Source organism: Paramisgurnus dabryanus, chromosome 17 (assembly GCF_030506205.2).
Source record: "Paramisgurnus dabryanus chromosome 17, PD_genome_1.1, whole genome shotgun sequence".
Classification (NCBI taxonomy): Eukaryota; Metazoa; Chordata; class Actinopteri; order Cypriniformes; family Cobitidae; genus Paramisgurnus; species Paramisgurnus dabryanus.
Genome location: NC_133353.1, coordinates 34,169,196 through 34,183,226, shown reverse-complemented (window position 1 = coordinate 34,183,226; position 14,031 = coordinate 34,169,196). Strand labels below are relative to the sequence as shown.

General features: G+C 37.6%; 1 protein-coding gene across 1 annotated transcript; it reads left to right on the top strand.

The window, feature by feature from the left end:
• Positions 1–4,087: 4,087 nt before the first annotated feature.
• On the top strand, positions 4,088–12,856 carry iars2 (isoleucyl-tRNA synthetase 2, mitochondrial). The gene is made up of 23 exons (XM_065267422.2): positions 4,088–4,379; positions 4,604–4,726; positions 4,816–4,969; positions 5,575–5,723; positions 6,425–6,474; positions 6,587–6,696; positions 6,784–6,874; positions 6,950–7,065; positions 7,146–7,315; positions 7,411–7,501; positions 7,598–7,749; positions 8,159–8,319; positions 8,404–8,506; positions 8,584–8,677; positions 8,898–9,006; positions 9,089–9,191; positions 9,269–9,394; positions 10,693–10,824; positions 10,928–11,034; positions 11,114–11,259; positions 11,341–11,531; positions 11,608–11,752; positions 11,916–12,856. The coding sequence occupies exons 1-23, from the start codon at positions 4,200–4,202 to the stop codon at positions 12,059–12,061; spliced, it is 2,949 nt and encodes a 982-aa protein (XP_065123494.1). The 5' UTR covers positions 4,088–4,199; the 3' UTR covers positions 12,062–12,856.
• The last annotated feature ends 1,175 nt before the right edge of the window (positions 12,857–14,031 follow it).

The following is a 14,031-nucleotide window of genomic DNA, read 5'->3' as shown; positions in this document are numbered from 1 at the left end:
TTGAGCCACGGTTATTTAAACATACTTTTTTAGGTAGATTTTTAAGTTCTTTAATTCTGAAAAGAAACTCATTTAAGGTGATAACTACTATCTGGGTTTAAGATTCAATCCTGGGCATCTACTGTATAAAGCTCTTCCAAAAATTGTCTCAGAGGAAATGAGCTTTATCTAAAACCACCAGTAAAATTACTAGTAGTAAAATAAAAGTGAGTGACTGATAGTGACTTTAAACAAATGTTTTAATCACATTAAAATCGCATTTTTAATAAGATGAAGTTTAGGGCAGATACAATTAACAGGTTTCTGTACACTCTTAAAGGTGCTTCACGATGCCATATAGATGAACCTTTTTCTGTCTAAATGGTTCTGTAAAGCACCTTTAACATCTGCAGCACCTTTCTATTTCACAAAAGGTTCTTTAAGGTGAAAAAAGGTTCTTCCAATTATAAAAGAAAATGGTTCTTTGTGGAACCAATACAGGTTCTTCTAAGGCATCGGTGTGAAGAACATTTCAAGCACCTTTATTTTTAAGTGTGTATTCTTTTGAAGATACATTTATCCCAAGAGTATTAACAAAATAAGTATGATTGTATAAATCAACTGAATTGTTTAATAAATTTGTAACAAAAAAACCTCTTGTTTTTGAACAATATGTTGATTATTCCATATAACGCAAGTTTGTGCAGAAAAATTATGTTTGTAGGCCAATTTAAGGCTTGTTTGTGAAAAATTGATAACTTAATAGGGAGTAGCTTGGTACACTGAAAATCACAAGCAAAAATTTAGACCACCACATTTTTTGAAGCTTAATTTGGGAATAAAAAACCATACCAAGTTATTATTGAGACAAAGCTGGATCCAATTAATTTTAAAATATATTAAAATCTAGAGCTCTAATCCATCTTCTGACAAACTTTTAATAGCCTATATTTGTTTCGACATACTCAGTCTTTACTCAAATAACATTTTTGTCGATTTTAGAATCGACATAAAGGGGCAATGCAAGATATACAAGTATAGAACTGCCTTGCGTTTGATATCAAGACACGACCAAATAGATACATTTTTCTGAGGCCAACAATTTAAAATATTTCTTGTTTTTTGTGAAAAAAAATCTGATTTTCTCTGAGGTGTTTGCTAATTCGATACCCAAATACCTAACTTTCTGTTTAACCTGTATTCCAGATATACTTGAATCCTTTAGTGTAAAGCCATTATCTTACCCTTACCCTGATTCACAGATAAACCTGATGTATTAGAAAATTATTTTAGTGCCTCCAAATAACATGCACTTGATCTTGGGTTTTCTCAATATCTTTATTTGGGGAGCAATGTACAGTGTAAAGATTGAAAGTTTCTGCTACTTAAATTTAAATAATTGGGAAATCAGGTATCCCTGTCTAATACCTCTTTGGACAGCAGAAGAAGAACGAGAAGCATCACTTGATAAAGTAACATTATAGAAATATCATTACAAAATGTGTGCATTTTTGTAAAGGCTGGACCAAAACCAAAATTACTAACTTGATATGAAATTGTGCTTAACAGTGTCAAAAGCCTTATAGAAATTCAGGAACAAGATCATCATCATAACCAATATTAACCAATACATTTTATTATTTCTTCCTTTTCTAAATCCAGATTGGGTGATGGATATTATTTCCTCCAAGCATGGTTTTATCCTATTTGCATATAAAGATGACAATAATTTGTAGTCAGATGTAAGCAGCGTGATTGGGCGCCAATTATCCAAGTATAAAGACCGTATTTGGTTTAGGGAGTAGTGTAATTACTCCGTTTCATAGAAAGGGTAAATTTGCCATTTGCTGTACATTCATTTAGATAAACTCTTAATGTTTTGCCAAAAAACTCTGTAAAACTTAAAGGGTAAGCCATTAGGGCCTGGGCGGGTTTTTTATAATATCATCCAATTCTTTTATGGACATCTCCACTTCACAAAGGTTTTACTTGATTGAAGGGTTGTATCTTGCTATAAAATAAATTACTAGGAGGAGAATGTGTATAACTCTAAAATAAACTTCTGAAACAAATTTTGATATCTTTTTTCCTCTGATACAATACTGTCATCAATGTACAAGTTTTTTTTAAATTCACCTTGTTTTTTCTCTTCACTAGATTTTAGCTATTTGACTCTGGATCTAATAAAACATAATTTAGCTTTTTCCATAAAAAATAATTAATTTATCTCTTAGGGAGTATAGCTTTTCTTTATCTTCCTCAGTTGGAGTGGCGAGTAATATGGTTCATTTCTTTTAATAAAAATTTTTGAAATCAAAGTAGTTTATCAATTTTACCGTTCCGGTAGAAACCGTGAATTTGAAATCAGGTTTAGAAGAAATGTCATCTTTTTGACATAGTTAAGCTGTATTTTGCTATTGACGTGGAATGTTGTTGCTTGTGTAAACAATACATTTGTTTATTTACTGGTAAAGTCATATTTTCATGGTAAAATACTGTGTGAAAGAGCACAGCAAAACATCAGTGGTAAAACTGCTATAATCCACATTCAGAGTGTTAAAACTTAACACTGAATCAGCAACATTTTGTATTCTTCATAGATACCATCACAACACTGCTGTATTATGTGTTAAGAGTGCAAAATTAAGTCTAAAAATGACCAAACACACATACACTCACAAAAATGATAACATCATGGTGCTAATATCAGCATCAACAAGCAAACAATATAATTTTGACTTCTTTGGTTATAATAAAAACAAGGGCCAAGTACCCAGTTAAGGATAAAACTCATCACTGTTAGGGTGACTTCTTGTTATTTAATCTTTTCTTCAGTCATTGTGTTTGTTAACAGCAGGTGTTCATCATTAATGTTCATTCATCACTTTATTATCTCATTTACTTTAACACTGTATAAGTGTTAGTTTTTAAACACTAATCTTTAGTGTTACGCACAAACATATGGCCTTGGTGAAATTTACCTTTCATATTGGTGTGTAAAAAAAATGGGATTTGTGACCTTAAATATTTTCTCTCGGTTTAATAGCCATTGCTTTTTAAAAGGTTTTATTTATTTGTAGGTTTAAAGGAAGAAGATCTTACATGGTGACTAAACTACGGTTTTAGTCTTTCAGTCTTTACCACGTCGTCAAATGTGGATTTTTAACCACTAAAATAAAACAAACTAGTTAAATTGTCATTTTTGTAGCATTCAACAAATAACTCATTCTCTCTATTATATTATAGAGACACACATTAATGTCAGGATGAATTAAAGATGACATGCAAACGCATACAATCATCTGCTTTAATTCTACATATTCATTCGGTCCTATCTCAACAATATTTACAAGATTATCCAGTTTAATATTTGCAGTGTGTGGAGTGCTGGACTTTTTAGGAACTTCTGTTGTAGCTGCAGCTGCAGATTTATCTGCAGACTCAGCTTGAGGTTTGCGGTGTTCTTGTATTGACATCATGTTTGTGGAGGACATGCAGAATTACTGATACAGCCCATTTACATGTGTATTGTCAAAAAGTATAGACTTTTTGGTATTGTGTAATATTCATCCAGGAAGTACAAAATGTGCTACTGTTGTTGTCACCTTAAATGAATAGTTCACTCAAAAATGAAAATTTGCCCATATTTTACTCACCCTTGAGCCATCTTAGGTGTACATTACAGAAAAACAAATGTACATCTATAGTTGATATCGGCATTTTAGTTCACTTTTTACAAACTTTTGAAAATGTTTAAACTAAAAATCATAGAAATGTACCGGAAGCTCCAGAGATATGAAAACTCATAAAATGCAGACCTAACATAACCAGGAAAAAAATTAAACATTAGAATAAATCAATAGAAAAAGATTAATTAATGCATTTGTTATTAGAATTAATATTATAAGTAATTGGGCATATTAACACAAATAATACATTTGATCTATAGATGACATTTAGGAATATACAGAGGAGAGAAAAAAGTTTTAAATTTAAGAAAAATCCGTTTAAAGAAAGACTCAAGTGTTGCATTAGCGCCCTCTTGCGTTTCAAACCAGTATTTGCAACATGAAAACGCGTTTTGTTTGTCCCTTCACAGATCCAGTAGTTGTCCGTCGTTTTTATCGTTCCGGCAGAAACACAGTTCCGCTCATGCGGAGGAGGTCACATCCCACAACAAACTCTCATCCTGGTCTAAAACTCAGCTGTCAGAGTCCCTCATGCTGCTGCTTCGGCGCTCGGCTGTAGGTTTGGGCGGTGTCGCTCGATGGGGAGTCCGGTGTTTGTGCTCCGGAGACGCAGCGGGCCGGTACCGGGATACTGTCCTGCTTCCCCGCACTGACTTCCCCATGAAAGTGAACGGGCCGAACCTCCTGGAGCGAGAGATCCAAATTCAGCAGGTATGAGCGACAGATCCAGATAGAAAACTAGACAGATGATGCAGATGGTCTGGGTGGGTCTGGCTGGTTTTTCCTCTTCAGAACCGCCCACTTCACCTGCTGGTCCACACTTTAGGTTTTCTAAATTTACCTGGACATGCAAGATTGTTAAGACAATTACAAAACCTTACATCATGTTAACATGCACGTGTTATATTGTAATTAAACTGTTCCGTGTTTGGTAGAAATGTGGTTTCGATCAGCTGTACACATGGCAAAGAGAAAGAAAAGCCAAGAAGGAGTACTGTCTTCACGATGGACCACCCTATGCCAACGGAGACCCGCATGTGGGTCATGCTTTAAACAAGGTACCACCTGTCAGCTCATAAGCCAACAGTCTCATAAGCTTTATATTTTACCCTCAGAATCTCCACTTACACTGTTAATCCATCTGCAGATTCTCAAAGACATCCGCAACCGTTTCGAGGTGCTGAGAGGAAGACAGGTGCACTACGTGCCCGGCTGGGACTGCCATGGGCTGCCCATTGAGCTCAAAGCACTGGGAGACCTGGGAACCAGTGAGCTGACACCTCTACAGATCAGACAGAAAGGTCAGGAGTTCAAATGCATGGATTTTACTGGAGTAATACAAATTGCAGAAGCCTGCTTGTATGTCAACATGAACGCAAATGAAGTTAAATTGATAGTTCGGCCAAAAATGATATTAAACCCATGATTTACTCACCCTCAAGCCGTCTGAGATGCATATGTCCATCATTTTCAGTTTTTTTAGAAAATGTCCCAGAATTTCCAATTTTCATAATGTAGGAATATGGGGTCCACCTCCTTCAAGCCAGCCCAAAAAATGTGCATCCATTTTTTACAAAAGTAATTCAAACGGCTCCATGAGGATAAACGAAGGCCTTCTGAGGTTAATCCATGCGGTTTTGTCTTTTGATTTTAAACTTTACAAACGAAAAAATAATTAGCTTCCCGTACCGCCGCCACCTTAGACGCCTCTACATTCAGATGAGATTGGGCTTAAAGGAGGTGGACCCCATATTCATACATTTTTAAAATTGGAAGATCTGAAAAATGATGGGCATATGCATCTCAGATGGCTTGAGGGGGAGTAAGTCATGGGTTTATTATCATTTTAAGACAGGTGCACCAGCCACATATGTGAAATAGTTAAATAATATCTGTCTCTGTTCAGCTCGTGAGTTTGCAGAGAAAGCCATATCTCGGCAGCGTGCGGCATTCCAGCGCTGGGGTGTCATGGCTGATTGGGAAAATTGTTATTACACGTTTGATGGCAAATATGAAGCAGTCCAGCTGAAGGTTTTTCAGGAGATGCACAGCAAGGTAAGAAAGGCTCAAATTCCTTAAATTCCTTAACAGGATGAAAATGATACCCAGTTTCTGCTTGACCGAGCTTTAATAAATAAAAAGCTCAAAATGCAAAGCTCTAAGTAAGTATGTCTTGCATGTTTTCTTGTAAATAAGCATTTTTATCAGATTTTTATGATTATGTTTAGTACTGAAAGGGCCATTTCCAATTAGATATTTAACAAATCTTTCACTACAAAACTCTTAAATATGCAAAAATCTTTACTTCTGTAAGAATCACCAGTAACTCTTCATTGGTCTTTCTGAATGAAGATAAAAGACTCCCGCAGTCTTGGTGCCCGCAGCTTGGCTTCTTTTATGTATGTTAACATTTTAAACACTGATAAAATATATCAACAAGTAAAATAAAATAAAATCAAGTAAAACAAATAGGTTTTGAGTAGACTATATAAAAAAGCTCTCCAGATTATTCCATCCATTGTGGTAAAGCTTGCCACATAAATGTTGGAGACCCCTGTCCTAATATATCCTGTAAAGCTCTTTACTTGGGTAAAAAAAGTGCACCGTGAAGTTATGTATGCGCACAATCATTCATTTAATTCTTCTTCCGTGCACTTCGAGGACTTTGCTGCAAAATTGTAGTAATTGTAGTTGTGTATACTGAGATTTTACCTTTTTTTTCCTTTTCCATCCCCTCCTCTCCCATGTCTCTACAGGGTTTCATTTATCAGGATTACAAGCCTGTATTCTGGTCACCATCATCCAGGTTGGAGAATCTTAATGTTTATAATATAACATAAAGACTTTTAGTTTGTTAATGCCAGTTTAGTCACATTATAGCAGCATATGATGCATATTTCTAATGTCTTTCCATGCAGAACGGCCCTCGCAGAAGCCGAGCTGGAGTATAATCCTGAACATGTGAGCCGTGCCGTTTATGTCACTTTTCCTCTGGTCACCCTGCCTGCCAAACTCGCTCCAAATGCCGGTGTGTGACACACTTCTTACAGGCACACCACATACAAACACTTGCATATGATGCCTTTGCAGTTTTTGATGCCTGTGTCTGTTTTAGAAGGTTTGGGTCGTGTGTCTGCTCTGATATGGACCACTCAACCCTGGACAATACCGGCCAATCAAGCAGTTTGCTACATGCCCAAATTAAAGTCAGTCTCACACACCACTATGAGTCTGTTTGCGATGCACATCTTTTGATTTCATCTGATCTTTTTTTTCTTCAGGTACTCTATAGTGAAGAGAGCTGATAATGAGCAGCTCCTCCTAGTGGCCACAGAGCGCATCAGCAGCCTCACCTCTATACTGGGGACCAATCTGGAGAGCTTGGCTACGTTTGCAGGTTGATCTGGTGTTTAAACCGCTTTTAAACTGCTATACTTATCTCTCTCTCACTCACGTTTATTGCCTGTTTCTCCCTAGGGTCAGATCTCGAAGGCGGGATTTGCCAACATCCCACAATTCCTTCAAAAAAAGTGCCTTTGTTGCCCGCTAATCATGTGACGATGGCCAAGGGAACGGGATTGGTCCACACAGCTCCGGCTCACGGCATGGATGACTATAGCGTCGCCACACACTTCAATCTGCCTGTGGTATGGCACCAAACCCAGTATTGACCAATCACATGCCAGTGATACTTTACATACGTTTACATCAGGATTTTTAGTTGTCATTGTGTCTTTATTAGGAGTGTATGGTTGATGAGGAGGGCAGGTTTACAGAACTTGCCGGAGCAGAACTGCAGAATATGTCTGTGATGACTGAAGGGAGCGCTGCAGGTGAGAGAGCGAACAAGCAAACAATAAGACTACATCATGAAAAAATAATGTGTAAACTAACTGTCTATTTTTTATGTGTGTGCTTGTGTGTGGCAGTGATCTCAATGCTTCAGGCAGCAGGAGCTGTTGTGAAAGAGGAAGATTGCGTTCACAGTTACCCGTACGACTGGAGGACCAAACAGCCGGTGGTCATCAGAGCCAGTAAACAGTGGTTTATTAATACAGCCAGTCTTAAAGACAAAGCTAAGGTGAGGGAACACGCCCATTATAATCACAAATGTGTCAAGAACCTGTCTGGAATCTAGAATATCGCACAGAAGTTTTATGGGGCGTACACACCAAACGATTTGCGTGAGTAGATTACATACAAAGACGTGAATAAACGTGAATTTGCACAATGCAGATGACTCAATTGACCTATGGCTAAGCCACGCCCCCTCCACTCACTCGGACAAACAATCAACATTCGGTGACAGGTGCTATGGCAGCTGATGGTACCCATTAAATGACATCATATTTCTTATTCCTAGTACTATGGAAGTCAATGGACATTATATGCTGTGTGTTTACTTTAATTTTCATTTTAAAATGAACTATCCCTTTAAATTCGAAGGGTATTTTGTTGCTAAACACAAAAATGATTGTGTGTTTATGTAGACCGCTCTGCAGAAGGTGCGTGTGATACCAGAATCCTCGAGATCCAGTTTGTTGGCAATGTTGGACAGAAGAACATACTGGTGTATTTCTCGCCAGAGGAGCTGGGGCGTCCCCATCCCTGTGTTTTACCATAAAGAGACCGGAGAACCGCTATTAAACAAGTACATACCGCAATTTTATTTTAATTCCTCACTTGTAAAACCATCTGTAAGTTTAAAATTCCTCTCTCTCTATGTCTCTATCAGACATTCAGTGACTCACATCGCACAAATTTTCTCTGAGAAAGGGAGTGACAGCTGGTGGGCGGAGCCGGTGGAAACATTTCTCACTCCTGAAGTTCTTCAGAAGGTGCATACATTATATATTTAAGCCACAAATAAAATGAAATGACACACAGTGACATCATGCATGCTTGTGTTTCTTAGAGTAAAGCGGGTGCAGCGTCAGATTACGTGCGAGGGGAAGATGTCCTGGATATCTGGTTTGACAGTGGAGTCTCTTGGGCTGCTGTACTGCAGGGTGAGTTAACTCAAAGATGTTTAATATTAAACATCGCAGTGGTCAGTATGGCCGCTTTATTCTTGCCTTCCAGTACAAAAGCCAATCGTCAACCGTTAAAGAATAACATCCTCTGGGGCAGGGGCGTTGCAAATATGGCGGTGACGCCTTTAAAATACTACTAAATGTTAGAAAAGCTTTTTGACGCTGTTTGAATGAAAGATATTTATTTGTCTTTCAGAATCAGACCCGCGTGCTGACTCGTACGTGGAGGGTAAAGATCAGATCGGTGGTTGGTTCCAGTCGTCTCTTCTCACTAGTGTAGCTGTAAAGAATAAAGCCCCTTATAGGTGAGTTACAGAAATGTGTTTGATGCACTCAAAGTAGATTTACAAGCATAAACAATTTCTGTCTTATATGTGTGTGTTTCAGAGCACTAGTGGTCCATGGTTTTGCTGTAAGCGAGAAAGGAGAAAAAATGTCCAAGTCTGTCGGAAACGTGATCGACCCGGATGATGTCATCAACGGGGGAAAGGTAAGAAAAGATGGACTACTAGAATGACAATATGGGATCAATACGTTTGTAATAATTTCTCTCTTTTATTTTTTAAGGACTCGTCTGTTTCTCCTCCGTATGGTGCTGATGTTTTGAGATGGTGGGTTGCAGAGTCGAACGTTTTCTCTGAGGTTCAGATCGGATCAAAGACACTTAATGCAGCCAAAGAAAGCATAAACAAGGTCTGTTAATATCACAATTTTGTGATAATTGAATTTTGTAAATGTTACCACTCAGATTAAAAAGAGTCCTAATACACGGGTTGTCAAACTGAACTCCAGGGACCACCAGAAGGTTCTAAGGCAGGAGTGGGGAACCCTGGAGTGCCACTGTCCTGCATAGTTTAGTTCCAACCCTAATCAAACACACCTGAATTTCATTTCCAAGTGATCCTGAAGACTATAATTGGATTTTTCAGGTGTGTTTAATTAGGGTTGGAACAAAACTATGCAGGACAGTGGCCCTCCAGGACCAGGGTTCCCCACTCCTGTTCTAAGGGGTCCCCATAAATTTTCAGAGAAAAAAGACAAAGCAATAATTTTACAAATGTACTATAAAGCCAATTATTTTGAAAAAAATATGCTGTCTTTATAATATCAAAGTTACTAGTTATCTAACAAAATATATATATATATATAAAGACGGGGGTTCCCTCGCATAAGGTACATCATATTTGGGGGTTCTTGCTAGGGTTGTGCATCGTTTTAGTTTTACTGATTCCGATTCCAAATATGATTCCGCTTATCTGATTCAATTCCTAACGATTCTTGGTTTCGATTCCAAATAAAATTCAAGCCTTTATAGATCAAAAGTGCTTATTTTGTACCATGAGCTTGCTTTTTTGTGTTAAAAAAAGCAAGCTCATGGTACAAAATAAGCACTTTTGAATGCTTTTTTGAACACAAAAAATTATTTTTAAATAATGTTCCCTCGTAACTAAATGATGGCAACTCAACAACAGAAAATGCATGAAACCCTTTCACTATAAATGTTGTAATCTTTCACAATCCTCAGTTTTTTCTTGTGTGAGCCTTTCTTTTGAAGCGAGGGTCTCGCATGTTGCATGCTGCGGCGACTAATGAAAAGCACTTGGCACTCAGGATGCGCAATGCATCAAACGGTGCATTCTTTTAATTCGATATGATGAACCAATCGCAGATGGTTTGTCATATTGCTGGTGACACCCATCATGCAACACAATAGTTTGTCACAATAATTACACTTAGCGTGAAAATTATGTCCGGAATTGTTAAGTGGAATTAAATTGTAGTTTTATAACAAGGATCCGATTCCTTTCTTATGGATCTGTTCCAGAACTGGAATTGAAATTCGATTCCCAATCCTATTCCTTGCCATCATAAAGTTTGAAAACTCTATCCTTAATAACATAATTGCATTTAATTTATGCATTTGACAGAACTTACCCATGACCACTGGCACTGCTAACACAATACTCAACCAACTCTCTCTTTCTCTGTAGTTGAGGAACACTTTGAGGTTTCTCTTGGGGAACCTCCAGGGCTTTGATCCTCGTTCTCAGGCTGTGGACCCCAAACAAATGCACTACATAGATCAGTACATGCTGCACCGGCTCCGAGAGTTCAGTATAAAGGTCGGTCTGTTGGTCTGTGTGATTATTCAGAGTCTCGTTAAACCAGAAATACAACATGAGAAAAAAACGCAAAGCATCATCTTGCTTGTACACTGTGTTGTAGGTAACTGATGCTTACAGCGAGTTTGACAACGGTCGGGCCATCCGCTTGCTACAAGCGTTCATCACCAGTGAATTATCAAACTTCTACTTCAGCATCATTAAAGATCGGTAAACACTCTTTTCTCCATCTAGACAATTATGTAGCATTTAAAGTCACAAATTTGCTCAAACTCTTTCTCTCTCTCAGATTATATTGCGATGCTGAGGACTCTTTAGGTCGAAGGTCGTGTCAGACGGTCCTAGAGGAGATCCTAGATGGAGTGTCACGTGTTGTTGCACCTGTTCTCCCTCACTTGGCTGAAGAGGTGTACATGCACGCACCTGGACATGACGGTACACACACATACACACTTTTTCCTTGTGCTTTTTACTGATAAGCCTCTTAATAATAATTTAACCCTTCTGTTTCTGTAGAGGGTGAGACTTTGTTTCGTAGCGGTTGGATTAAGTCCAGTTCTGTGTGGCGGCGACCAGGATTGGAGGAAGCTGTGGAGGGGGCGTGTGCTATACGAGATTCCTTCCTGTCTTCTATTCCAGGACGTAACGCTGCAGAGTATGACCTCATTATTACCATCGAGCCCGGCCTGTTCTTTGAGCTCATGGAGGTAAATCATGACTATAAATGTATGGTAGAGACCTTGACGGTATATTTTAAATGCGTAAATGTATTTTTTCTGGCAGTCTCTTCAAGAGGAGCCCACGTCCACCTGCTCTCAGCTGACTGAACTCATGATGACCTCACGTACCACACTGACCTGCTCTCCACCACGAGATTTACCATCGGATGCAGTGACCAGTTCTGGAAAGTTCCTCATCAATCTGGAGGGTGAGATGCTCGCTGTCTGATACCAATTTTCCAGCATCATTTCCAAAAAAAAACAATCCTAACGTTAAAATTGTACTAAAAATGTAGATGCAAAGATTTAATTTAGTATGTTTAAAGAAACCTGATGAATTGATCACTAAAAAGATGCCCGTATGCCCTACAGGTGGCATGATCCAGGAGGAGAGTTCATACAGCATAGCCGCGATGCCCACCTCTCTCTCTCGGTGCCCGAGATGTCGTCGCTACACGTCAGACGAGCCTGATTGCCTGTGTCCACGATGCCAGACCGTACTGGAGAATGCCAAGTAACCTTGACTGTTGCCATGACTACCGCTCGCCCACTGGCCCACCTCCTTTAGTGATAATTGCACATCACTGCAAGGGCTACAATGGACCAATAGGAAGCTGCTAGTGTAAAATGCAAAAAGTTGCTGTGGGTACGACTCTCAGGGGTCAAATAGTAGATGGACTGTTAGAAATGAAAGCGAAATAGGAAAGAGAAACTGAACGAAAGAAATGCTTTCATTGGGAACTGGGTTGAAGTGGACAAATCTGAATAAAAATGATTAAATGGAGAGGGCTTATGCACTTATATCAGTGCTGTTTGTTAACTGATTGTTAATATCTTGCAAAGTTTATCTATATGTGCTTGTGCTGAATATAGGGTTTTGTTGAACACGTCGAACTTTATTGGCTGTAAATTCACATTCTGTGTAAGACATGTTTTTATTGTGTGACATGTTATGTACTGTACTGTCAGTGGGATTCATTGATGAAATTAGCAGAAAAAATTGCGTTAATATTTATTTAACTATGTTTGGAATTTATGCAAATTCAAATAAGTTCGGCTTGTTTCATGAATGAGGCTGAATGTCAATTTTAGTTTTGTTTACCTGCAAATGAAGCTTCAATGCGATTCCTTTTATCTCAAAGCCAATAAACAATACCATAATACCAACTCTTTTATAGCTTTATGTATACATTGGTTTTTATTTTCATGGGTCAGAGTAAATTTTTATGTTGGTGTTGTTTTTGTGTTGAGATCTTGTAGGATATTAGTCATTCAAAAACAAAACCCTCATTAAAAATCCAAAAATATTAGCTTTATTTTGAGTCATATTTTAGCTATCAAGTTAAAGCCGTGTGGCAGCTAGCTTAGCATGTTTGTCAAGAAGTCAGTTGGGGTTGGTTGTCACATAGCTTGCGGGGTTGGTTGTCACATGTAAGTATTGGAAATGTAGACCTTTTAAGACTGTTGGTCTGTTTGTTTTTGTTTGCTGTTAAAATAAAATAAAGCGGTTTTAACTAAAATTATTAACACTAAAAAGTATTTCATTTTATTTCTCAACACAGTAGACAATTCAAGTAACTGATCACCCACTTTAATCCTATTGTTTAAACATGAATACCACCGCTATGATAGTTGTCATCAATGCCCATTATATTAAAATTTATTTGCAGTTTGTAGCTTAAAAAACTAAAAAGTTACACATTATTTTCTTAAACTGGATGAAAGTTTGCCATCCATCGAGAAGACCGTGATAATGAGAACCGTTTCAAAACTGAAAATACAATCTGAGCTCATACTTAACTCTTTTAAAATAATCCAAATTGATTTTGAAGTTTAGATAATTCTTTTAACGACTTCCAGGAAATCTGCCAAATGTCCTCCAGAGCAGAAATTTGATCATTTCAGTTTGTGTCATAACATTCGTTGTACACCTTATGAATCTTGTCAGTGTCATCTTTCTCCTCTTACAATATTTTATAAACAATCATTGTTGTGATCAAGACTGAATCAATATGCACATTAAAGTGGATGATTGTATGTGTTTGCATTTCATCTTTTATTCATCCATTTGTCTTTATAACATACTATAAAAATAGTTTTACTGTGTTTAGGTTGTAATATTAAGATCCAGCTGAAGAGAAAAGACGGAGAGGAGAGTTGCTTGTTGAATGCTATGGCAGTTTAAGTTCGTTTTAGGTTAAAAACCCACATATGATGTGGTAAAGAATAAAAGTCTGAAACCATAGCCAGCATGAGATCTTTAAAACTGGAAATAAATGAAAACTTTTTAAAATAAGGCGAGGACAATTATTTATAAGCACTACTTAAGGACACATTTTTAGTGTAGGCCAGCCTTGATGTAATTTATCATTGCCAAAATATTTATTTTCCGTGTTTAAAAATGTGATACTGATTCAGTGTTAATGAAATAATTGCGTGATGAATGAACATCTGCTGTTATACACAATGACTAAAGAAAAGATTTATA